The following is a 24,310-nucleotide window of genomic DNA, read 5'->3' on the forward strand; positions in this document are numbered from 1 at the left end:
ACGCAAAAAAAATGTTTTTATTCACGCAACGTGCTCATTATTAAACATGTTGTTCTTGTTGTTGTTGTTGTCGTCGTTCAAATTCCACGGCTCGTTTGTGAGCGCGGAGACTCGACGGGTGCCAACGGTTCGGCCTTCTCAAAGAGCAGGGCGTGTAATCAAGTCGTACATCATGATGCCTGACGTTAATGTAAGTGCTCGAGGCGGACTGCATTTACGCGGGGAGGGGGGCGGGGGGGGTGGCTGGAGTGCTTCTTACCGGAATACGCACGAGGCGATGAATATCCCGCGGTCGCTCAAGGCGCCCTATAGGACGGCGGGCGTCTCGACCGGCCGATAACCAACAGCTGCTATGAAGAAGCTCTTTTAGCCACAGCCACGTCCAGCCACCCATAAGTCAATGTGGGGGGAAAACTAATGATGGCAGCGAATGGACACGCAGCGATTGAAACTATGTCTTCATTCATGTTGCTGCCAAGTGTAAGTCGCGGTGTGTAGCTTGCGTGGTATTTAAACTCCGAATTATACACCGACGCACTCTAGGACCCAATTACTGTTGTGAAGATTGCCGTTTCGAATTACAATCCGTTGTTTTACCTTTATTAACTTATGGCAATGGTGGTGGTGGTGGTGATGGTGATAATGATGGTGATGACAACAAGAGTAATGATGATCACACGACGACGATGATGATGATGATGATGACACTGGTGATGATCATCACGATGACAGATGGCGATGATGACCGTGTAAATGATTTCAACTTGTAAAGCACCGCAGAGTATCCCCGACTCTGAAAGAAAGAGAGCAGCCTGGAGGCGTGAGGAACCACGGCCAAACCGGGAAGGCTGACACATGGTGAACCCGCGCGAAATTCCCCACCAAGCTCTGTGGTTCTCTATCTGTTAAGATGTTCTTAGCCAATTCATGACTTTTTTCGATTTAAAGCTTTCGTGACTGCAAGGATTCATCTTCTTTGGTTCTTTCGGTATTATTTTATTCTCATTCTACGTGACTTTACCGAAAGAACCAAAGAAGACAATTCATGATTGTTTTACTTACGTGCGAGGGGGCAACGCTCTATCAGCTGGAACAGGTGAAGTCCACATTTTGTTATACTCCTGGCAAGCACGGGCACTTCGTGGCCCATGGGAAAGGCAGTGTGACGACATCTGCGCGTGATCCAACAACCCTCACTGCCTCCACGGTGCTGGATCAGAGGCCGCGTATTAGAGCCATCACCCCCCGGCTAATGACCATGATAAAGAGGATCATAATGACTCTTATGATGATGATGATGATGCCGATGACGACGGTGTTTTCATGGCACGTTAGGAAAGCTAACGGAGGGAGATCTTACTGTCGGAGTTCTGCCCGGGTGGCTGGTAGAAAGACAGGCCCAGAGAGACGATGGCGGCGATTTCGAGGATGATGAGAGTCACGTCCTGCAGGGCCTCCCACACGAGCTCCAGAAACGTCTTCGGTTTCTTCGGGGGAATAAAGTTTTGCCCGAACACCAAGCGCCGTTTCTCCAGGTCAGCCGCTGTGCCTGGCAGGCCTGCACACGCGCGCACACACACAGGCACCACGCAATAAGACACAGATTTCCCCCCGTGTAGCATTTAATGCACACCGCACCGGGTCCTCGTTTGAGGCCGAATCTACCAAGGGGAGGCCCAGGACCGGTTCAGATATTCGCCATTGTTATTGGTCGTGAGCGGGAATCGAACTCGGGTCGCCGGGTTCGTAGCGCAGTGCGTAAACCACTGCACCACCGCTCCCCCTACGTACACACAGACACACACGTTTATACATACACATGCATGCTGGGATTTCCACTTCTGATGTACATCAACTGGGACATGTCACGGCATGAAGAATATCCCAAAATACTGGAAGAGGGGAGAACTGCATTTGAATGCTTTGTCTTGAGCGAGTGGCGTACTTCATTAGACCTCCTTTGCCAGTACCAAAATGTAATAATAGGGTTTTTCCCCTTATTTCTGGCAACAAAACTGAAACATTTTACAAGGATTCATGTTACTGCATTAACCACAATACCTGCAGTCAAAATGCAAACAAAAAATTATCATAGTATGGTTTTTTTTGCATTTTGACTGCAGGTATTATGGTTAATGCAGACATGAATCCTTGTAAAAAGGTTTCAGTTTTGTTGCCAGAAAATGGAGTGGCGTACTGTTAAGCATTTGACAAAAACTGGGACTTTTGATGTCACAGGAACATTTCCAGATTTCCCAGGACAGCAGCTGCCTCAACAAGAAGACGTTCCTGGGAAAACCAGGACAAGTGGCAACCCGAGTGCATGCACAAGGACACTTGCGGCTGGCTGGTGTTGGCTGTGGTTAGATAATTCTGCTCGCAGCCGGAAGGTTGTGAGTTCAAGTCCCAGTCGTGAGGTTGATGGGGGTCTAAAACACGAGAACCACTTTGCGTGAAGTCAACAGGAGTTGCCCTCTGAAAGGACTTATCCCTGCCGCGGGGATGTGGAGTTTCCACCACTGCTCTTCCCAATGGGGAGATGCTTTTCCCATGAGCAATGGGGAGATGCCCTTCATCAGTGGCCCTGAGCCAGTGGTTGAGGGCTAGCCGTCTGTTCCCTCGTAGCACAAATTGGGAAATTCCACATTCTCATGGCAGGAGTCAGACCGCCCCATTACGATACAGCCACTTTGTTTCCCTGCAAAGTGGCAGTACGCGCCAAAAGCACGAACGAGAGTCGTCTTTTTTCAGGCTTTCCGCCGGCAGACGCTTTTGATTTCATATTATGTACGTATTCTCTTTTATCTAACTTATTTATTTATACTGAAGATGTTGGCTAATGTGCCCTTTGGGATTATGCAACGGGATTCAGCAATTCTCTCTGAATTAGTGCAATTAAGTGATTCCTGCTGTGATCTATTACAGACTCGTTCTATAACAGGGCCAACGTTTGAATGTAAGTGCCTTCCGCCGCGATTTTATTACCATATACAATACCTACCGAAAATACGGGCAGACATTATATTTTAGCGTGCCCGTTGAATTCCAGCCTTTGCTTCTCTTTCCCCCTGCTCAGTGTAATTTCCATGATTAAGTTTTCCATCGTTCCTGTTTATTATGTTCTCAATGTAAAACATTTGAAAAAAAATTACGCACAAAACACAATGTCAGAGCCAAATCGCGTCCGCCCGTACGAAATGCATATTTATAATCGTGACGTTCCGTTAATTACATGCCCGGAGCAGTCTCGCCGAGTCTCAGGACACTTTAACAGGGGGGGGGGGGGGTACCTCGCACTGCGGACGCTTGGCCAATTCCATGAAAATTAATGCCGGCCAAACCTGGGAGAAACACCGGAGAAGCCGGAGCAAGCCGGTCGTGCGCGAGGGGGATAACGCTCGAAGCTCTGCGCAGATGGATTCACGAAATTGAATTCCGTACTGTCGCGTCTTGAGTGTGGGGACTCACACGTCTGGTTCGCCATGGAAGAGGAGGACAAAAAAAAATCCCCCTCCAGAGCTCCCTCTCGTGAGGGGGCCCTTCCTCCAGTAGTGGAGTGAGCAAGCAATTCCAGGCCTGCGCCTTTATCTCGTTTTTTTTGTTACGATCAGCCCCGAGTTAAACGCCTGCAAGAAGCTTCATCCAGCAGTGGATAATGGTCCAAGGGTAAATCGCCGTGCTAATTTATCATTGTGTTTCAACAACGGTGCCCACACATCCTGATAACGTCTTGAGTCGCCATCACGTCGGCGCCCATCCTAACTGTTAACTAAAAAAAAGAGGCATTCAACTATCACTTCGTATTTTTGTTGTTGTTGTTGTATTTTTTCAGGTAAGGCGCACTCAGCCGCACAGCTTTTTTTTCAGAAGCGACCTGCCCATCACAAATGAAAACTCAAAAACTCAACGAGGTGGCCTATCGTGGCGTGGGAATTTCTCGCAGCCGAATAGATTACGTGAATGCTGCCTAACATTGTATGGCTGTCTTAATGACGTCGCGAAAATGAACAGCGGGCTCCCCCCATCCCCACCCCCCCCCCCATGCAACAACAACACGGCCTGACGTGACAATCCACTTCTCCAATCTGCTGCAAGCAAGTTCCAGGCTTGTCGAGATTGTTTATTAAAATAAAAAATGGCCTTGAAATGCTTCAGACTTTTGACGTATGCTTCACGGAAGAAAAACACAGTGTCCCTGCTCAATGGGTGGGGGGGCTTTGTTGTCCGATTTAACCTATGCAAGAGCGGGCCGAAATCAATCGGCGGTCCTTTCTTTCAGCAGGTGAGAGCTGCACCCCCCCCACCCCCCAATGAGATGCATTATCTGTTTGCAACGCAGCTCTGTCATGATTATTGTATTCCATTTACATACGGGGGGGGGGGGGGACTTGGTGTCCTTCTGGCAATTATCATCAACCCAATAGGGGGAATACAATTAAGACTACTTTGTGGGAAGAATGTTTGTGCTGCATGATGACCAAGGGATAACAAGCGCGACGATGGATTCTTTAATCCATCCGTGCAGAGCTCCGTTGTCCTCCCTCGTGCGCACGTGGCTGACAGCTGATTGCGGGAATTATAATGATTCTAATAATAATTATAAACGTTATTAACAGAAAATGTTAATAAGTGCAGGTAAAGCGTCCCCCTTCCATGTGAACTTGGCGTTTCCTCCAGTGGCTGGCACGCTTGCAAAACAGAGTTCAGGAACAGAATCTTGATTTACCCCAGAAGAATCCGATGATCTACAAAGATCTTTTTTTAACGGATGGTCCAGAATGACCAGAGGAGCACCGCGAGGACACGCGGTGGTCCAAGTGAGAGAGAGACCCTCTATGGACACACTTTGAAATGTGACCCCAAGTGAACTTGGCACCGGCTCGCCGACCAACGCTGGCGATTTTGTGTTATTTGCAGCATTTTTTTTTTTAAGAGCCAGCATTAACTACGCTTCGTCGATCCACTGCTGGATGAATGCCTCCCCGCGCCGGTTTGGTCACCGGCGGGGAGCGGAAGGTTGTTTGACTGTGCGTCGCCATGCTGCCCGGCGTCTGCGGTACACCCTTGGCCGGAAATCAAATTCGGGGTCGACGGCTTGAAATACGCACTGCGCACACCGCTGCACCACCGCTCAAGCCATCGATCGCCATTCGGTCGGAATTCGGGGTTGGTGGTACGGGTTGAAGGGTGGGTAGGGGAAAGACGCCGGAGTTTCGTTGCCGCAGAAGGACGGGGACAGCGTGGCGGAGAAGAAACCGTTCGCTGCGTATGGGGGGATTGCCATCTTCTCCCATCAATTAACTAAAATCAATGCTGCCATTCCCAGAGGAGAGAAAAACAATTATGGAAAATTGCAATTGCTCCAAGATGTGGTTAGAGGAGTTTTTTTGTTCTTTCTTTCTCAGGGAGCAGCCGGGCTGGTTGGATAAGAGGGCAAGTACATTCATAGCACGGGGTGGTGTACCGGCTAATGCACTGGGTTTGATGAACGCACAGCAGCGTCCCCAGCCTCGATGTTGGGGCTCGTTGATGGAGCAGAGCGGTGATCGTGTGAACGAATGGGAGCGTTGCTCGAGACTGGTGCACAGAAATGACAAACTGTCTGCTGTGAATTTCCACGCGATGAGAAGCCAGTGCGTTGAGCGAACATTTGCAGCCAGCTCGCTTCTGAAAAAGAGCGAAATGGCTCAGTGGGCATTACCTGGAAAAATGTAAAAAGATATTGGTTGAGTTTATAGTTTTGTTTTATTGTTTGTGAAACCTGTTCTTATGGAATTTCATACGTTGCCCGCTCGTATGCATGTTGGGTTTTCTCCAGTCACTCATGCCACGCTCATTAAAATAAAATTGACAAAACATCCACAACGCAGGACCCTGTGGAAAAAAAGAGCCTAGAGACTCGGTGAGGCTTTCCTGGATAAATAAATTACAACCGTATTCTATATATACTTTTTATTATTTACTGCCATGGGACATTTTGCATTCAGGTTCAGTGTTGTTCTCCAACAATTGCCGTGTATACTTTTGTAAAAACGTGTACCTATACACTGCGGGCATCTACGTCCATACCCTCTTAGAGGAATGAAAAAGAAACATTGAAGAACGCGGTCTCAATGGAATAAGCAGCGAGATATTATAGGCCAACCCTTAGACAATCAAATAATACAACTTTTGCATGCCATTGTATTGAGTAAACCAATTTCAAAGATTACAAAAAAACGACCATATGTTCCGAGCACTGTTTTGTTTCTGAGTGTTCGAGTCAAGTCATACTAGTGGAGGGGGGGGATGTTGCTGTTTGGTTTAACCCAATAAAGTAATTTTCAAATATATATTTTATAGTTGGTAAATTTGGATCGTGACGCCGGGAACACGTGGTCTACTCTTTGTTTTTATTAACGTCAGGGAACCTTTAAACGTCCACTGTGAAGCAGACGGTACTCATATTACGGTTGGTACACCGCGCGCAGTATTAACCAGGGCAAGACGCGTGGCTCGAACCACAAACCTCCGCAACAAGCGGTGAACGCACGACCGCTCCGCCGCGTCACCGGTACGCCCGTACGTGTGTATGTATGAGAATGTATGTTGAACATTTTTTGCACCATAAGTAGCCAACATAAAAAAATCAGTTCCAAAGAAATTAGTTTTCAATCTGGATGTAAAGGTGCATAGCTCCAGCGGCCTCCTAATATGGGAAGGAAGAACGTTCCAGACGGCCGCAGAAGGGCACCTGAGGGCGCGCGACGATGGCAAGGGTGAGAACCGCAGCCGAAGGAGGGAACGTCGCCTAAGCAGACGACGACGACCATCGCGGACAATGAGTGGCGAGATCAGTTAACGTGCGGAGGCGAGGCGGTTTGGGGCACCGCAGGACCACGAGGGATGGGGATGATCGCTTGCGGACGCTTTCATCTAGCGGTGGATAGACATTGACTGACTGATGACGATGATGACAATGATGATGAGAATATGGAGTTGCTGGTAATGCCGATGATTTTGCTTCTGGTGATGATGACAGCCACTGCTATGGATAATGCTGCTGCTGCTAATTATGTTACCTTGTCATGACTTTAAGCAGACATGTTAATGTTATCATTAAATATGAGAGCGCATCGCAACTCCATAATCCAATAAACACAGTAGAGCGTGTACAGGAGAAACGTACAAAGTCCACGCGCGCACACGCTGCCTGCCGTTTGCATTCCGCTGACGAACAGAACGAGGCAGCCCGTTCCCAAAACCAATTTGTCAGTCATACTTCAGGAGGAATGGCCGGAAGAACTGCATTGTGGGATTTTACGACTGTGCCCATAAAGGAGAGTGGCAATAACTCACTGGCGGGCAGGGGTGGGAGGGGAGCGCAGGGCGTGCGTGGCACGGGAGAGACGCTGGAGGATGAGGCGAGTTGACCAATAATCCTGGGCGGTGTGAGTTGCAATGGTTAAGAAACTGGAAATAATATGAAAAGGGGTTTTTGCTGTATTCAAAATTTTGTTTTACTTTATGTATCACAGCCACGGTGGTGGACGAGCTCGGGATTGATGGAGAGAAGGCAATATCGAAATAGATTCAATGTTATCATTTATTTAAAAATATATTTTTATACATACTGCTCTATTTTGCAATCCCCTCGCTCGGTTTTAATTCGTATATACACATTGGTAAAGAACCCGGGACTAATTGAGCAAAAATCAGCTTTCAGATTATACCAAACAATAAACGAGGAATGAATCAAAATATGCTGAATCGCTTGCGATCGTGACACTCCCTGATTTCTCACGCACTTTAATTCCTTGGTGTCGACCAATCGATGACATTTCACGATATCGGCTTCTGATGGCCCTTTTGCTCTCAACAGTGAGATTTACAAATATTCGGGGGGGTTTCTATCTTAATTTACGTTCGAGTAGAATCATCGTTTGCGGTAAAGATGGAACGTTGAACCAGCATCGAGGCAACGTTTGTCCAACAATGGCAACGTTTGACCAAGGTTGGCATTGTTTTACTCGGTTGCACGCTCGTGTTCTATGATCGTGATCACGGTGGTCGTGATTCTTTGGCGACGACAACTAAATGACATTTCACGATCACTATGCAGATGAAAGGTCAGGAAATGCATCGCTACAAGCAGCAGCAAAAACAAGAATCATCATCAGCAGCAAAATTATATTAATCGTCAATCAGCCATCAATCATTCACCTTCACCGTTACGATCATTGCCATCAATCAGCCATCAGGTAATCATCATCACCGTCAACAATGAACCATCACTGATGTTATCATCGTCATCACAATCATAATTCTCGCAAGCGTTAGTTGGCCATCAAGGAGCAGCAGCGTTAATTTAAACTCCTAAGGAACCCCTTCACCATCACGAACAAGCATCCGACTATCAGGACGATTATTTTTTTGCTCCTGCTGCTGCTGATGATGATCGCGGTTTGGCAATTAGCAAAACGCACGTGCACAATAAAATAACATCTCCTTCCGTGCGCAATGCACCGCGGCAAGCTGCCTCCCGTAGTCTCTGACATGATTGCATACGAAACTAATGAACAAAACGTACACGCAATTTCAACGTTTTAATTAAAATTAGGGACAAATTTGAACCAATTCAGGCTCCAGCCGAAATCATTGCATTTGTAATGTTCGCCAATGCACGGCGAGATCTGCCCAGCCCCCCAACACACAGCCAACAAATTAGTAAAAAGAATATGAATTAAACATTTCATTACGATACAGTTTTAATTCATATCACGTGCCCGTTTATCATCATCATCATCACGATTATGGAAGGATTTTTCTTCTTCCTAAAACCCTTTAATCGAATCACGCGCCCCATCTGATGGCATCCCAAGAAACGCGGCCAAGGGTACAGCCGCGGCAGCGCTGGGATGGGGGGAGGCCGCCAAGCGTGAAACGGGGGGTGCCATAGGCTGATGCGGGGTGGGGGGGGTCTCTTTGGGGGGCTACTCTATGGGGGGCTACTCTGTGGTGGGGGCTACTCTGCAGGGGGGGATAATGTATGGGGGGGGGATAATTTATGGGGGGCTACTCTGCCGCGGGGTTACTCTGTGGGTGGGGGGGGCAGGTCCCCTATAGGGCGATACTATATGGGGGGAAGGTTACTCTATGGGGAGGGGTACTCTGTGGGGGGCTACTCTATGGGGTGGGGCTACTCTGTGGGGGGCTACTCTATGGGGCGGGGGGCTACTCTTCTGAGAATAACGCCACGTGATATTTAACGGCCAGTGCGTAGCAGGCACGGGCGCGTGTACTTTTTTTTTTAATTCACGATTAAAAAACACAAAGCCGCCCTAATGACCAGGGTGGCCGCTGGGCTCGAACCTCTGCAACAAGCTGGCAAGCGCGCCCCGTCGCTCGGCCACGTCCACGGTGGCCCAAACCGCACCTGGGACATCCCGAGTTGGGTCGTGCCGGGATGCCACTGGCGTTGTGGCCATGCGTCACTCGCTAGCGGGGCTAGCCTTGGCGCGGGGGGTCCCCGTGGTTGTAATTGGAATCTATTTTTTCATTATTCATTGGAAATGCAGCCCAGGGCGTTGGGGGGGGGGGGGGCTTTGGAAGAGGAAAACAAATAAGCAAGACCTGTTAAATGAACTCATAAACAAGCCGGGGTTTATTTTTTATTCTTATTACGGCCCCATCTCGATAGCCTTGTAAATGTATTTGACAAATAGCTAGCTGGGAAAATCAAAACCTTCCTACCAGCTGCCCCCCCGCCCCCCCTCCCGAAAAGATTGGATTGTTCTGCTATCATTGCTAGCGTATGCCTGTGCACAGATGTGGAACGCACCATTGTGATGGTGGGGGTGGGGGGCGTAGCAGGGGTGTATGATACTGGCGTAACGATGTAGATACATGTACAGTATCAATTTGACGCGAGAGTCCTTTTTTAATTGAATTGTTTTACGTAATGAGTTCACGTGATCAAATTTGATACATGTATTTCCCACCCTACAGCCACTAGAGGCCGCTACATTAACCGCATTGTCGCAAGAAAAATATTGATTCTGGAATCGAATTTTACCTCAGGTCGTGACAATTCATCACATCACCGGGCCAGTGAGGCTGGATTATTTTTGTCAATCGGTATATCTCCCTCAATCATTAGCACCAATCAATCGATCAATGGCCTCTTTTACAACCATTTTAATTGAAAGAGCTTGGCGTATGAAGATCAGCTCTAGGTTTAAACGAGCACATCAAACCAACACATTAAAAAAAGCATAAACTGGTTTATAATGAAACATGCAGCATTTGACTGCCAGCAAATTGAACAACTCCCGTCTTTTCTGCGTTCTCAGACGGAGCTACGGAAGGCTAGACGCAGTCCAACGTGTGCCCGGTGTCAATAAAGTTAGACAAGGCTGCTGTCTCTCACACAAGCACCTGCCGGATTATAGGACGCACCAAATGAATGTTGTTTTTAAAAATAATAATGTTCTTTTAAAATACACACGGCGGAGGTGTGGGCAGGAATACGTATTCGTTATAATCCAGAGCATACGGTAGTGGCAAAAGTTGCCTGCTTGATTATTATTCTATATATATGACATTCACGTTTTGATCGACAATTCCTGAATCTGTACAATGGCATTGTCTGGGTTGATGAGGATGGTAAATCATCGTAAATGGGGAGACCTTCTTACCCTCCATTTGACGTATCTCGCTTTAAAATAGTTAAGACCAAATTTTGAGCTCGCGCAAAAAGATCTTCCAACTCTTTGTTCCATCAGCTAAAAATCAACGTAGATGTTTCTGCCGAGTAAAAATAGATGCTCTTTCATTCAAAAGAGTAGAGCTTTCTTTTGGTGTCACAATCCAGTACCTTTAACCGCCCCATTGCTGTCAAAAAACTCTGGATTGGTTACAAGTTCGCAAATTTCCTGAATTTCATTTTTGTGCTTTTGATATATAATTGTATATATATATGCGTATACACCATATTGAGTATACTTCTTTTCACAAGCGTTTCTGTCAACGAAATTGTAACAACATCAAAATTGGAACTTAAAATTAGCGAGAGAACTCATGATTTGGAAAAGATAAACATTTTGGGTAGAATAGCGCCTCTAGAAATCGTAATTAAATGTCTTATTACCAAAAGCTTCCCGAAGCAATACATTACGTCTTCTAGGAACGTGTCCTGGGCCAATGTTTAAAGTCACAAAATATTCGCTCAAACAAGCAATTGGTTGGCCCTGAGCTTGTCATGGAAATTCCACATTCCCAAGGCACGGGGCCAGTGTTGATTGTCAAGCCCTTAAATGGTAGTGATTTTACCAGCCTCAGAGTGGTGATGAGCTAAGATGCCCCCCCCCTCCACCCATTCAGGATTCAAACTCCAATTGTAAGCCAGTCGCTCTAACCACGACATAACTCGAGCAGCGTTTGTATGAGATCCGCTTATTAAAACTTACAGGGCGAGGAATTTATTTCATAATCTAAAAGAAAATGTAATATAACAGGATTAAATAAACACATTTTTGTTAGGTGAAATTACATTTTCCCGCACACTTGCGGTTTCAAGCGCACCTCTCAAAAAACTCCGTTCTTCTCCATATACGTGCAACTTCAAGGCACCCGTGCATCATCTTGTGTGGCGCCTAAGATTTAGAACTCCCTTCCGCCAGCCCGCGGATTGCCTCCGAGCACCAAACAGTTCAGGGAACTCTGCAAGACTCATTTGTGCCTTTCAGCTTGTCTTCGAGTATGTCCTCTCTTTTTTATTTTTGTATATGTGTCTTGAATTCATAGGGAGGACTACATTAGTTAAAATTATACTGCAAAGCATTGCGATGCCCTCTTTGGTGATTCTTTTACTCAAAAAAGTAAATGGAACGATTTAATCTTGTGCCGCACGTGGCAGACGATGTTTTTGTTTGTTGGCTGTTAACGCGGAATTCTGGCGTCCACTCTTTATTTACGTTTTAAAACCGCGGGCGTCGATCGACGAATGGTGGGTTGCGGTTTGGAATTGGATGTACGCGGAGGATGAGAACAAAGGGAGGCGAAGTCGTGTTTAGAGCAATGCAGTGATCCGTGTTGAAGGGTGCGAGAGAGAGAGGGAGAGAAGAATCAGTCAACTGGCCACGTGACCGTCACAGTGCCTCCGTGAATGAGCTCGAGAGGGGAATGGCTCCATCGTGAATGCGTTAATAAAAATAAAAATACATTTACGTTCATGTTCACGACACGTTCGGTTCATACGAGGTGCATCTTCTTTGCGCACCACAGCAAGCGAGCTGCATGCTCTCCGCCGTGTTAAGCCTCGACGGAACTCGACGTTTTGTTCACGCGTTTCCTTTACAAAAAGCAGCGCGTGTCCCCCACACGTGTAAACACATGAGTGCATGTGTGCTTGTATGTGGTGGGGAGCGGTGGTGTAGCGGTTAGTGCGCTGCGCTACGAACCCGATTCCCGCTCACGGCCAACACCGGTGACGATTATCTGAACCGGTCCTGGGCCTCTCCTAGATTCACTCAGCCTCAAATGAGTACCTGGTGCAATGTGTAAACATCGCCATGAGGGAGACAAAGGCGGCCGGGCGTGATATTGGCCACCCCACCCCCTCGTGTGCCGTGTTGGCCTTCATAGGTGCTCGCTAACAGCACTTGCCCCTACAGTCTGTTAAGGCAATACGGGGTGATCTTTTTTTTTGCATCCACGTTGAACTTATTTCGCACCGTACGTAGCCCACCGTGCTAGTCGTAGGTGCGAGGGGGTGGGGGTAGGACAACAAACTAAACACACACAAACAACAGTGAGAAATGAATTAGTTTTCAATCTAGATTATTTAAAAGTGCACACCACCCAGTGGCTTCCTAAGAGCGGAAGGAAGAGCGTGTCCAGAGGGCCGCAAAAATCGCCGGTGAAAGCGCGCGACGCGGTGACCCCGCCGTCCCTATTCGACTGCCAGCCAACATCCGTTGCTGCCGCTGCTGCTGCTGCTAGGAGGAGGATGAGCCGAGTTAGCGCGATCGTGGGTTCAGCTCCTTGACGAGATCAGCGAGGTGCTGCGGTTCACATTCTTTGGGTCTTTCGGTAAAAGTCCACGTACAGTGAGGGAAAAAAAGTATTTGATCCCCCGCTGATTGTGTACGTTTGCCCACTGACAAAGAAATGATCGGTCTATAATTTTAATGATAGGTTTATTTGAACAGTGAGAGACAGAATAACAACAAGAAAATCCGGAAAAACGCATGTCAAAAATGTTATAAATGGATTTGCATTTTAATGAGGGAAATAAGCATTTTACCCCCTCTCAATCAGAAAGATGTCTGGCTCCCAGGTGTCTTTTATACAGGTAACGAGCTGAGATTAGGAGCACACTCTTAAAAGGAGTGCTCCTAATCTCGGCTTGTTACCTGTATAAAAGACACCTGTCCACAAAAGCAATCAATAAATCAGATTCCAAACTCTCCACCATGGCCAAGACCAAAGAGCTCTCCAAGGATGTCAGGGACAAGATTGTAGACCTACACAAGGCTGGAATGGGCTACAAGACCATTGCCAAGCAGCTTGGTGAGAAGGTGACAACAGTTGGTGCGATTATTCGCAAATGGAAGAAACACAAAAGAACTGTCAATCTCCCTCGGCCTGGGGCTCCATGCAAGATCTCACCTCGTGGAGTTGCAATGATCATGAGAACGGTGAGGAATCAGCCCACGGGAGGATCTTGTTAATGATCTCAAGGCAGCTGGGACCATAGTCACCAAGAAAACAATTGGTAACACACTACGCCGTGAAGGACTGAAATCCTGTAGCGTCCGCAAGGTCCCCCTGCTCAAGAAAGCACATATACATGCCCGTCTGAAGTTTGCCAATGAACATCTGAATGATTTAGAGGACAACTGGGTGAAAGTGTTGTGGTCAGATGAGACCAAAATGGAGCTCTTTGGCATCAAATCAACTCGCCGTGTTTGGAGGAGGAGGAATGCTGTCTTTGACCCCAAGAACACCATCCCCACCGTCAAACATGGAGGTGGAAACATTATGCTTTGGGGGTGTTTTTCTGCTAAGGGGACAGGACAACTTCACCGCATCAAAGGGACGATGGACGGGGCCATGTACCGTCAAATCTTGGGTGAGATCTGCCTTCCCTCAGCCAGGGCATTGAAAATGGGTCGTGGATGGGTATTCCAGCATGACAATGACCCAAAACACACGGCCAAGGCAACAAAGGAGTCGCTCAAGAAGAAGCACATTAAGGTCCTGGAGTGGCCTAGCCAGTCTCTAGACCTTAATCCCATAGAAAATCTGTGAAGGGAGCTCAAGGTTCGAGTTGCCAAACGTCAGCCTCGAAACCTTAATGACTTGGAGAAGATCTGCAAAGAGGAGTGGGACAAATTCCCTCCTGAGATGTGTGCAAACCTGGTGGCCATCTACAAGAAACGTCTGACCTCTGTGATTGCCAACAAGGGTTTTGCCACCAAGTACTAAGTCATGTTTTGCAGAGGGGTCAAATACTTATTTCCCTCATTAAAATGCAAATCAATTCATAACATTTTTGACATGCGTTTTTCTGGATTTTGTTGTTATTATTCTGTCTCTCACTATTAAAATAAACCTACCATTAAAATTATAGACTGATCATTTCATTGTCAGTGGGCAAACGTACAAAATCAGCAGGGGATCAAATACTTTTTTCCCTCACTGTAGATAGGTTTTCTACGTTGACTTTACCGAAAGACCCAAAGAATATGAATTCCTGCAGTCACGAAAGCTTTAGGTCAAGATCTGTGTTGAGGTTTGTTTGTGCATGCACGTGACCTGGGGGGCGGGCGGGGGCAGCGTCACAGTGGGCGCCCTTAGCAGGCGAGGTTCAATTCAACTGCTGGCAATGCAACAAAAAATACAAGTGGCAATCGGAAGCTGAACCTGCTGTGTTCCTCCACTGGGTCAACTTTGCCTAAAATATGTGTTTGGTACGGTGTTCTCGTCAGGGGCAGCGCTGGTGAGACTCGGGCAGCCGAGCAAAAGCATCACTGCGCCAACAAGGTTTTACTGATCAAAGGAGGGTTGAGGCGGTGCTCATCTCCCGTTCAGAGCCCTGAGCCGGTGCTGGACATTCCACATTCCCATGGAGAGGGCGAGTCAAGGCACAAGACGACAGCTCTCGACTTCCCCGCAAAGTGGTACTTGTTTGATCAACGCCAGGGGGACCATGGGCTGAGTCAACCCCCCAACCACCTCCAATCCGCACCTCCGATGAACATGGTTGAGTACCTCCGGTGTGAAAGAAGTCCAACGTACATACCGCCCCTATCATTGCCATTGACAAGGACGGTAACTGTATCGCGCGCTTTCAGATGCGTTTCTGCGGCCGTCTGGAACGCTCTTGTGTCCGACATTAGGACGTGACTGGAGCTACGCACTTTTAAGTCTCGATTGAAAGCTAATTTCTTAAGAATTGCTTTCTCTTTTTTCCTGGGGTGTTTAGTTTGTTGTCCTTCCCCCGCACACTCCGATTAGCACGGTCGGCTACGTACGGTGCGAAAGAAGTCCAACGTACGTACGCGCGCAACCGCGACCTAAACCTCGTCGCCTTCCGCTCGCTCGAACCCCGCGAGTCACTAGGCCGGTGATTGTGTGCCCACGCTGACCTCGACAGATGCTCGCTAACGGCACCGCCACAATGCCCCCCACACCGAGCGGGCAAAAACTGTGACGTGATTAGCGTGAAGCAAAACGAGAACAACACGAAAGCTAAAACAAACAAAAAAATGTAGCTTACAAGCGAGACAGACGGGTTTTTTTTTTTTTGCATTAAGAGTGTGGACAGCACGGCGAGGATCAGCGACGTCGTGTCCGGGATGGGATCGTGAATCCCAGCGCGCACGAGCAGCGTGCATCCCGCGGTGGGGGGGGGGGGGGGGGGTCTGGAATCGGGGGGGTGGTGGGGGGGGGTGAGAGGCCCCCCATCTCCCCCGGTGTTTCTCGAGGCAGCCCCGAGCCACCGCGCGCATGGATTGGTGCGAGCGTCGCGTCACCGACTGGAAGCCACCGAACCCAGAATGAAGTTGCGACGGTCTGGGGAGCGACATGGCCCGCTGCCTACTCGGACGTTCGCTAATTCATTCTTAACATCATAACGTCGGGCTTTACACACTCCCTGTGTGGTGCTGTGAGAAGAAAAATAACTCCCCCCCCAAACCCCCCCCCCCCACCTCCCCCTGCACTTATTATATTAAAATAGATTAATCTGCGTTAGTGAATGGCACAGCAACAAAATCAGCGTCGTCTTCGCACTCACAATGTCACGTGTCAGAGAGCAACTTCAAACTATTCTTGTCGCTCCCGAGCTGAAGTGGCCCGTTGCGGTGCTGGACCCTGCGAGGAGTTCGACTCGCGATTTTAAAATTCGTAAGAGACGGCCCATCGTCGTCGTCATCCCTTTGTGGGAAACAAAGAAGCGTTTGGAGCCGCTGAGAGCCCGGCCCAAGCCATGGGAATGTGGAATGTTTTACCACTGCCTCGTGGCTGCCAATGGAAGGTGAACGTTGCCCCATTGGGTGCAACGGTTAGCGGGATGTTAACTACCTCGCATGGTATACAGGAGGTGGTGGGTTCGATCCAAACCCCAACGCCTGCTGTGTATTTGGAGTTTGCATCTTTTCACCGTGGTCGCGTGCAATTTTGTCCGGGTCCTCAGTTATTTCTTTCCCTCCGCATTTAGAAACGCGCGTTTCGAGTTTGTGGCTGCTAGAAATATCCACGCAATGAGAAGCCACTTCGTTGAGCTATCATTAGTGGCCAGGTTGCTTCTGAAAAAAGAGCCGTATGGCTCAGTGAGCCTTTTAATGTGCACCAATAATCCACATCTCTCCATCAGCCCTACACCTTGCTCCTCGATCAGCTCAACCATCTGGCCACCAGACCTCTGCCCCTAACACCCTCCACCTATCCTCATCCATGCCCATTTCATCACTTCACACTCGTCCCCCATACCCCCACCGCCTCTCATCCACGTTGCACCCATCAGACACCCTCACTCGCCATCACGTTCCACCTTATTCTGCCTTACCTACCCCAGTAACATCAGCTCCATTCCCAGCCCCTGTCCCTCCATTCATTCCATCACCTTCATCGCTGAACGCCGTCGGTTGCGCATTTTAAAAATAAATCCGAAATAGAATAGAATAAAAAATATATATATAGTTCATGTGAACTGGCATATCATTTGACTTGGTCATATCAAACAACATGAAGTTGAAGGTTTATAAATGGGCCTTTTGAAGTAAAGGTTACATGCACGAAAATAATGAATGATACGGACTGAGTAATCTTCACAGGAATTCATGTTCACGGGACAATATTTTGATTTATACAGCATCTAAATGCGACCACATCTCAATATGCCGTACGGAACATTGCCGCGTGGGTATCCTGGGGATATAAGGCGTTGTTATTTTGTATCGAAAGGAGACAATTAGATGCAGAGGTAGACTGATAGGCCCTGAGCCTGGCCCTGGGAAGGGGCAGGGAGTCAATACCTCAGACGGTGTAGGAAATGCGGTTTTAGACTACCAGGCTATGCGTTTGTGTGTTTTTTTCACAAATCCTGCAGAAATATATCGCAGTGTCAGTGCATCACACAGGATGATATTTGACAACAGGCCAGCAGAGTGGCAGAGCGGTAACGCCTGTGGCACACCACAAGGCAGCATCCTGTGTGGAGTGTGTATGTTCTCCTCCTGTTCTGCATGGGTTTCTTCCAAGATTCTTGAAGTTCCACAACCCATCACTCACTTGCTAACACCGTCCCCTGCTGGACATCTGTGAAAAAGTGCTTCATAGGTCATCAGATTCCTCCAGTCTGAATAAAGATTCCGATTCTGAACTAAAACAAAATCGTACAATGTCAACGCAGTTTCAAATTTGGACAAAAAATAATTACAGTCTCCCCCTTTAACCCCCGTTTCGCAAATACCCCGTCGCTTAATTAATACCACGGTTCGGATTTACGTCACCTCAACCCCACACGCTGACATCGCTGACGGCATCATCGTTGGTCCTTTTTCGTTATCCCTCGCCTCTCAGCCTCCACCACCACCTAGCATCCTCTGCCTCGCTTTGTGATTTGCACCGTCTCGATATTCGCCGTCGCGTTCCCCGACGTCAACCGGGGGCATCACTCTCTACCCAACAAGCAACTGTGCTCGTCACAAATGATCTCTCCCCCCTCCTGGCAGATGAATGCGCATCGTGAGCCAGGGACAGCTGCCAATGGGCGGGTGGATTTTCGCTCCCAGAACGTTTCGTTGTGCGATGGGCAGTACGAAATACGAATGCGAAGTTAATTCATTCATCCCTTGAGGTGGCCTTGTCGCGAGCTGTACTTTCCCCACGCACCCTGAAATGGAGGTTTCTGTCACATCCAGACTAAAAGCCGCGCTCACTGCATGCAAAAGCGCTCGCCACATATTAACCTCGATGCCTTCGCCAATCTCGTCAAGGAGCATCGATCGACACGCAAACTCCGGTCATGCTCGCAGTGGTGTTCGGCCGTCGAACAAAGACGGTCGCAGCGTCGCACGCTTTCAGACGCGCTTCTCCGGCCTTCTGGAATGCTCTTCCTTCCGGATATGAGGAAGCCATTGGGAGCTACGCACTTTTGCATCATCGTCCAGATTGAAAATTAACTTCATTAGAACTGCTTTTTACCTTTAGTTTGTTGTCCTCCCGCACATCCGATTAGCACGGTTGGCTACGTACGGTACGAAAGAAGTTCAACATACGTACGGTACGAAAGAAGTTCAACATACGTACGGTACGAAAGAAGTTCAACATACGTACGTACACTCCCTGCAGCGAGAGCACGTTTTGTCCCCCCAAACTTCGCGACGTTTCTCATTATCCAGGTTGCCCCGGCGGAGAAGTTCACCTCACAGCACTCGATAGCACCATCGTACAAAGCACCGGGCTGCCACGGCCGATGATCCTGGGTTCGGATCCAGGTTTCAGCCACCTACGATTAAACCGGCTTCCAATGACTGCGCAAGATATTTGTGTAAACTGTTGGCTCTGAGACTTAAATGTTTTGGTTTGTGTTTGATTGGCATGTGGCAGTCAACAAAAAAAAACACAAATACACATGGTGGCCATTTTCTTGCTGTGCACTAATCGGTGGCCGGGCTGAGATCGTAAACTCGCCGCGCGCCGGAGAAGTTTCCTTGACGACGACCGGGAGCTGAACCCTGGATTCAAACCCGGGCCCTCAGTGGTGCTGTCGTCCGTTCATCCTCTCGAGCCACGTGCAATATCTCGGAGATGTTTAATATGAGGCCTGTTAAACTCGTCGTCTCTCAGTTAATAACGTGGAAGGACCTTCCGAGTGTGTCCTATCTCCTTCCAAGAGGAGACCTGCATTTTCACAATTGCATTTGCGACAGTCGTTGAAATACAAAAATAAAATTGTGCCCCCGAAGGGTTATATTTCTTGAAGCTACGGCGTATTATTTCTAACGTGTCGGCTAGAGAGCCGTATGTGGCGTGAGTGAGGAGGGTGGTCAAATTTGTTTTATCTGAAATGTCAATCTCTCCTTACCATCTACACTGAAGGGGCCATCGCATGCAATATCGCCCAATTGTATATTCTCCTCTAACCGGGCAGCACTAATGACGAATGTGGCAAGTAAAAAAAAACGCAATCCATTGCAGTTTGATAGCAGCCTATATTTCATTCATGCGCAAATGCTGTTCATCATCAGCAGCAGCAGCAAGCTTCATGGATGACGCCTGATGTACAAAAGGTTGTGGATTCGATCCCGACCCTGACGCCTGTATACTGGAGTTTGCATGTTCTCCCCGTGGTCGTGTGGATTTTTCTCCGGGTCCTCCGGTTTTTCCCTCCACATTTAGAATCAACGTGCGATTTTGGGTATTTGGCTGCTATACATTTCCACGTGATAAGCCACTTCGTTGAGCTCTCATTTGTGATAGCTGGATCGCTTCTGAAAAAGAGATGTACAGCCTTACCTGGTAAAATAAAATAAAATAGTTTCGTTTTAGTTTAGCAGCAATAGTTAATCTACTGCTGGATGAAAGCCTCCCCATAGCCAGTTCTGATAGTCCCCACTGAAGTTAGCCGTGGCTAAGGAGTTGAACTAAGTTTGCTGAGTTCATAGTGCAGTGCCCTAACCAAAGCACTACCACCCACCTTCCCACCCCACGACACATACGCACGTTCACACACACACAACTCAGCACTTGCAACTACCCTGGTCACGTAGAGGGTACTCATGTATAAAGCATGTATCGTTTAAAAATTTAAGCACCTGGGCGCTTGTCCTCAAGAGAACTCCGGGGTTGATTTAAACGGATATGGGTTCCTTTGTTTCTCGGTCGAATTAGATCCTGAACGCTATCGCGGGAACCCATCTCTCTTAACAGACGCAAAAAAAACCCCAAAGAATCCCCGTATCAAAATCTTCGAGGACGTCCAAGGACAAGTGTGTGCGCCGATCGCCACGCGAGTCTCACCTTGCAAGTGTGCGCCGTGCGGCTTTTATGCCTTACTAGTGGGGCAGTGGGTAGTGCAGTGGTCAGCGCGCTGTGCTACGAACCCGAAGGGACCCGAGTTCAATTCCTGCCACAGGGGCCAACGAAATGGGCTAATTTTCTGAACGGTTTCTGGGCCTCCCCTGGGGCGACTCGGCCTCAAATGAGTAGCTGGTGGGGTGTGTGAACATCAACAGTGGGAAGACAAAGCCGGCCAGGCGTGGTGCTACCCACACTACCCACAGGGGCGCGCTGCGCCTGCCTTATAATGGGTTTGCTAACGCCTCCAGAAATCGCTTGAATGGCAAATGTATCTGCACTAGGGGCACACCAACTCATGCCCTTGAGTGGTTGCCACGTGCCAATCAAAGAGAAAGCAAAACATATCAGTCTCGTAAAGATGTTGTGCACAGTCACTGTTTACCGGGCTGAGACCATCAACTCCCTGCACGTGATAATTCGGTTTAATCGCAGGTGGCTGTAACCTGGATTAGAACCCAGGTACATCAGCAGTGGCAGCCCGGTGCTTTGTAGTATGGTTCCTATCGAGTGCGGTGCAGTGAACTTTTCCGGGGTAACCGTCGGAGCGGTGGCCTGGATAATGAAAAACGCAGCAAAGTTTGGCTACAAAAGCATTGTCACGTATGTTGAACTTCTTTCACACCGTACGTGGCCAACCGTGCTAATCGGAGGCGCAGTCCTGCAACTCTTTCTCTCTCTGGCCTCTCTAGGCATGTGCTATGGAGAAGAGCTGTTGCCCAAAACGCCGCTTACTACATATTCTCACTTTCAAGGCCACAATTTCCCTTGACAAACCTGTTGACTTCATTGTATTGTTTATCCCCGTGGTGGAATTTCCGATACCTCTTGCCCTGTCCTCATTAACGGAAAAGGACAACACACTAAACCACAGAAAGTAGTTATAAACAACCGAGTTGTCAATCGAGATGATTAAAAAGCGAATAGCTCCAGTGGCTTCCAAATATCGGGAAGGAAGAGCGGTCCAGACGTCCGTCGAAGCGCATCCGAGAGCACGCGATGCGGTGAAACCGTCTTTCGGGGTCGAAGTCGTAGAAAGCGTCGTCCGTTTCCGGCGCTGCTCAAAATGTATCGGTTCACGTGTCGACACGCACACGTGGTCAGGTCACCTGACTACCAAGCGACCCACCCCCGATGATTGAGGAGCAGCGACATGATTCAATCTTCACGATGCACACTGGGTTTTGTTTTCATTTCTTTCCGCAAGCATCGTTAAAATCCGCAACCGGGCGAATCCACCCACGGATGATGACGCCGGAGGCAGCGAGCGGGCGGACGGACGGACGACCGCGGTACGGACAGCCGTGCAAGTGTGAACGTTACGTTGTGAACACAAAGCCGTAACAGCATCGCCATACCCGTTATGAAGTACTGGGCGATATCTGGGTGGCCCACAGGTGAGAACGCATGGGATATTTTCATCCGTTTTAACGCTGGCAATAAAACTTTTACATTGTTTATTCTGTTTAACACGTGGGCTTTCTCGACCAATATTATCCAAAAGAGAGGTTTTTTTTTTATTAGATCACGTAAATATTAACGTGACGTTAAAAACCACCACAGCCAATTTGTAAGGTTTGTCAGATGTTGTGAGTTGACTCTCCAACACACCGTTGTGCTGAACTAGTAACGATGTTACACGTTTTGTTTACGTGACAACCCTTACTAGCTGACTGTGTCGGGTGGTGGCGGGTTTATTTATATTTACGTAATCTAACCCAAAAGCCTCTATTATGGGTTGCTTATTCTTTAAGTTCATATTTTTTTCTGTTTATAGTTATTAATGAGCTACTATTTTTCTGTAGGGGCAGAGGGGGGGGGTTGCCCAAAAATCCATCGTTTACAAAACTCGACCGAGAATTCTGAATGATTCAAGAGGAAACTGAACTGATGAACGTTCGAGGATTACACCTTTGCAATTTTTAAACAACAAAAAAGTCCTGAATTAATTGAAAAGAGATATTTCGTGCATCGCGAATTACTGTTAATGGAGATAAGCTTGAGCATTTGTTAAGATAAATTAAATAACCATATGCATTTGTTAAAATAAATTAAATGATCAAATACGATTTGTTAAAATAAATATCAGAACCCTACGTGTCCTGACTTTTGGGCCACCCTGCATATATGGAGATATTATATCTATACAAAAACCCACCCATCCCGCCCGCAGAGAGTAGCTCATCAAAAAAGCTGGATGTTGGCAAGGCGTGAAATTGCGACTCGCTGATATTTTACAGAGCGCCCTTAATTCGAAGAGGCATCGTCTTCGAGTTGAAACGAGTTGAGATTGGGGTTTTTAATTCCTCTTTTTTTTTCCTGGTAATCTGCACGTCGTCGCGATCCTTCCCGTTGCGCGATCAGACGGCGCCGTGCCGTGCGTGGCAGTTTTCAAGTGACGTGTTTCCGGGAGGGTTTGATCCTTAAAACATTTGTCGTTCAAAACAAAAATGTTGTGACGCGCTTCGCCCTTTTGGATGCAACGAGAAAATTCACGGTAGACGAGGTCCCGGAGCCAAAGAGATTCTCTGCGCAAACGGGAATTTGCCAATGGAGGAAATTCCACATTCCACATGACGGGGTCCGTAAGCCAACTCGACAAAACATTGTGATCGGTGTAATCTTATAATATTAAGCCGCTGATCTCTTGTATACTGATATGTGTGTGTGCGTGGCAGTCACACAGTGTTTGGTACACTGTGTTATGAACCCGGTGAACTCGACTTCAATTGCCGGCCATGGCTAATATCAGAAACGAGTAAAATCTAAACCAGTCCTGGCCCACTCTTAGGTAGACTCGGCCTTAAATGAGTAACTGGCGCAAGTGTGCAATTATCAGCATTGAAGAGCCAACCGTGACCGTGTGTGGTTTTGACCACATCACTCCTTCATGCACCGTTCTGGCCTGAATAGGTGCTCGCTAACAGCACTTATCCACATGATAGAGACAGGATATGGCTAAAATGTAAAAAATGACGTTGTGTGTGTGCAAATTAGGGGGAGCGGTAGTGGAACGGTTAGCGCTACGCTGCGCTACAAACCCAGCGACCCGAGCTGGATTCCCGCTCACGGCCAACACCAATGACGATTTCTGAATCGGTTCTCGGCCTCCCCTAGGTCGACTCAGCCTAAAATGAGTACCTGATGCGACGCGCAAACATCGCTACTGAGGAGACAAAGGCGGCCGGGCGTGCTGCTGGTCACCCACCTCCTCGCGTGCTGTTCCGGCCTTCATAGGTGTTCGCTCACAACACTTGCCCCAACAGTCTGTTGCAGGCTATACCAGAATATTTGTCTTTGTTTGTTGTAAAATGTGAAAATAGTCTCTTGGAAACCCAGGCCGGACCTTCCCCATGTTCATCTGAGGACTAAATGACTGCACGGTGCAACGCAAATCCGCGCGGGAATTACCAAACGAGGACCCGGATAGACATCCACCTCGTTCAGAAACGCAGCTGGCTAGAGCGGGTGGGCGTGGACCTGCTCCCTGTTGTCTCTGCACTGGCAGTCGGACAGGTTTTGGAGTGGACTGTAAGATCCTGCTGTTGGGGGCTCTTGATGGGTCACCCCCACAATATGTCCTGGAACCGATCCATGTATGTTCTCCAACGAGGTCCCTGAGATCCTTGGATCGCCTTACTCTAAGGACACCAAGGTCGGGGGCTCTGTCCCTGGGGTGATTGAACCGTTGCCAGTGCAGCTCCCAGACAATGTATCGTTTATGCCTTGTGCTAATCAGGCG

The 24,310-nt window shown here is 48.1% G+C and overlaps 1 protein-coding gene across 7 annotated transcripts in view; it reads right to left on the bottom strand.

Moving 5' to 3' along the window:
• The window catches only part of LOC116951307 (plasma membrane calcium-transporting ATPase 2-like), a 200,269-nt gene that overhangs the window by 101,576 nt on the left and 74,383 nt on the right, over positions 1–24,310 (bottom strand). For all 7 annotated transcript variants that reach the window (XR_004404165.2, XM_032969843.2, XM_076073532.1 and 4 more), the window contains one exon: positions 1,361–1,558. Coding sequence is in view for 6 of the 7 variants with exons in the window: in XM_032969843.2 (XP_032825734.2) it covers positions 1,361–1,558 (198 nt within the window). In the remaining variant the exon portion in view is untranslated. The remainder of the gene's footprint in view (positions 1–1,360; positions 1,559–24,310) is intronic.

Source organism: Petromyzon marinus, chromosome 42 (genome assembly GCF_048934315.1).
Source record: "Petromyzon marinus isolate PM22_M1 ecotype Great Lakes invasive population chromosome 42, UKy_Petmar_22M1.pri1.0, whole genome shotgun sequence".
Classification (NCBI taxonomy): Eukaryota; Metazoa; Chordata; class Hyperoartia; order Petromyzontiformes; family Petromyzontidae; genus Petromyzon; species Petromyzon marinus.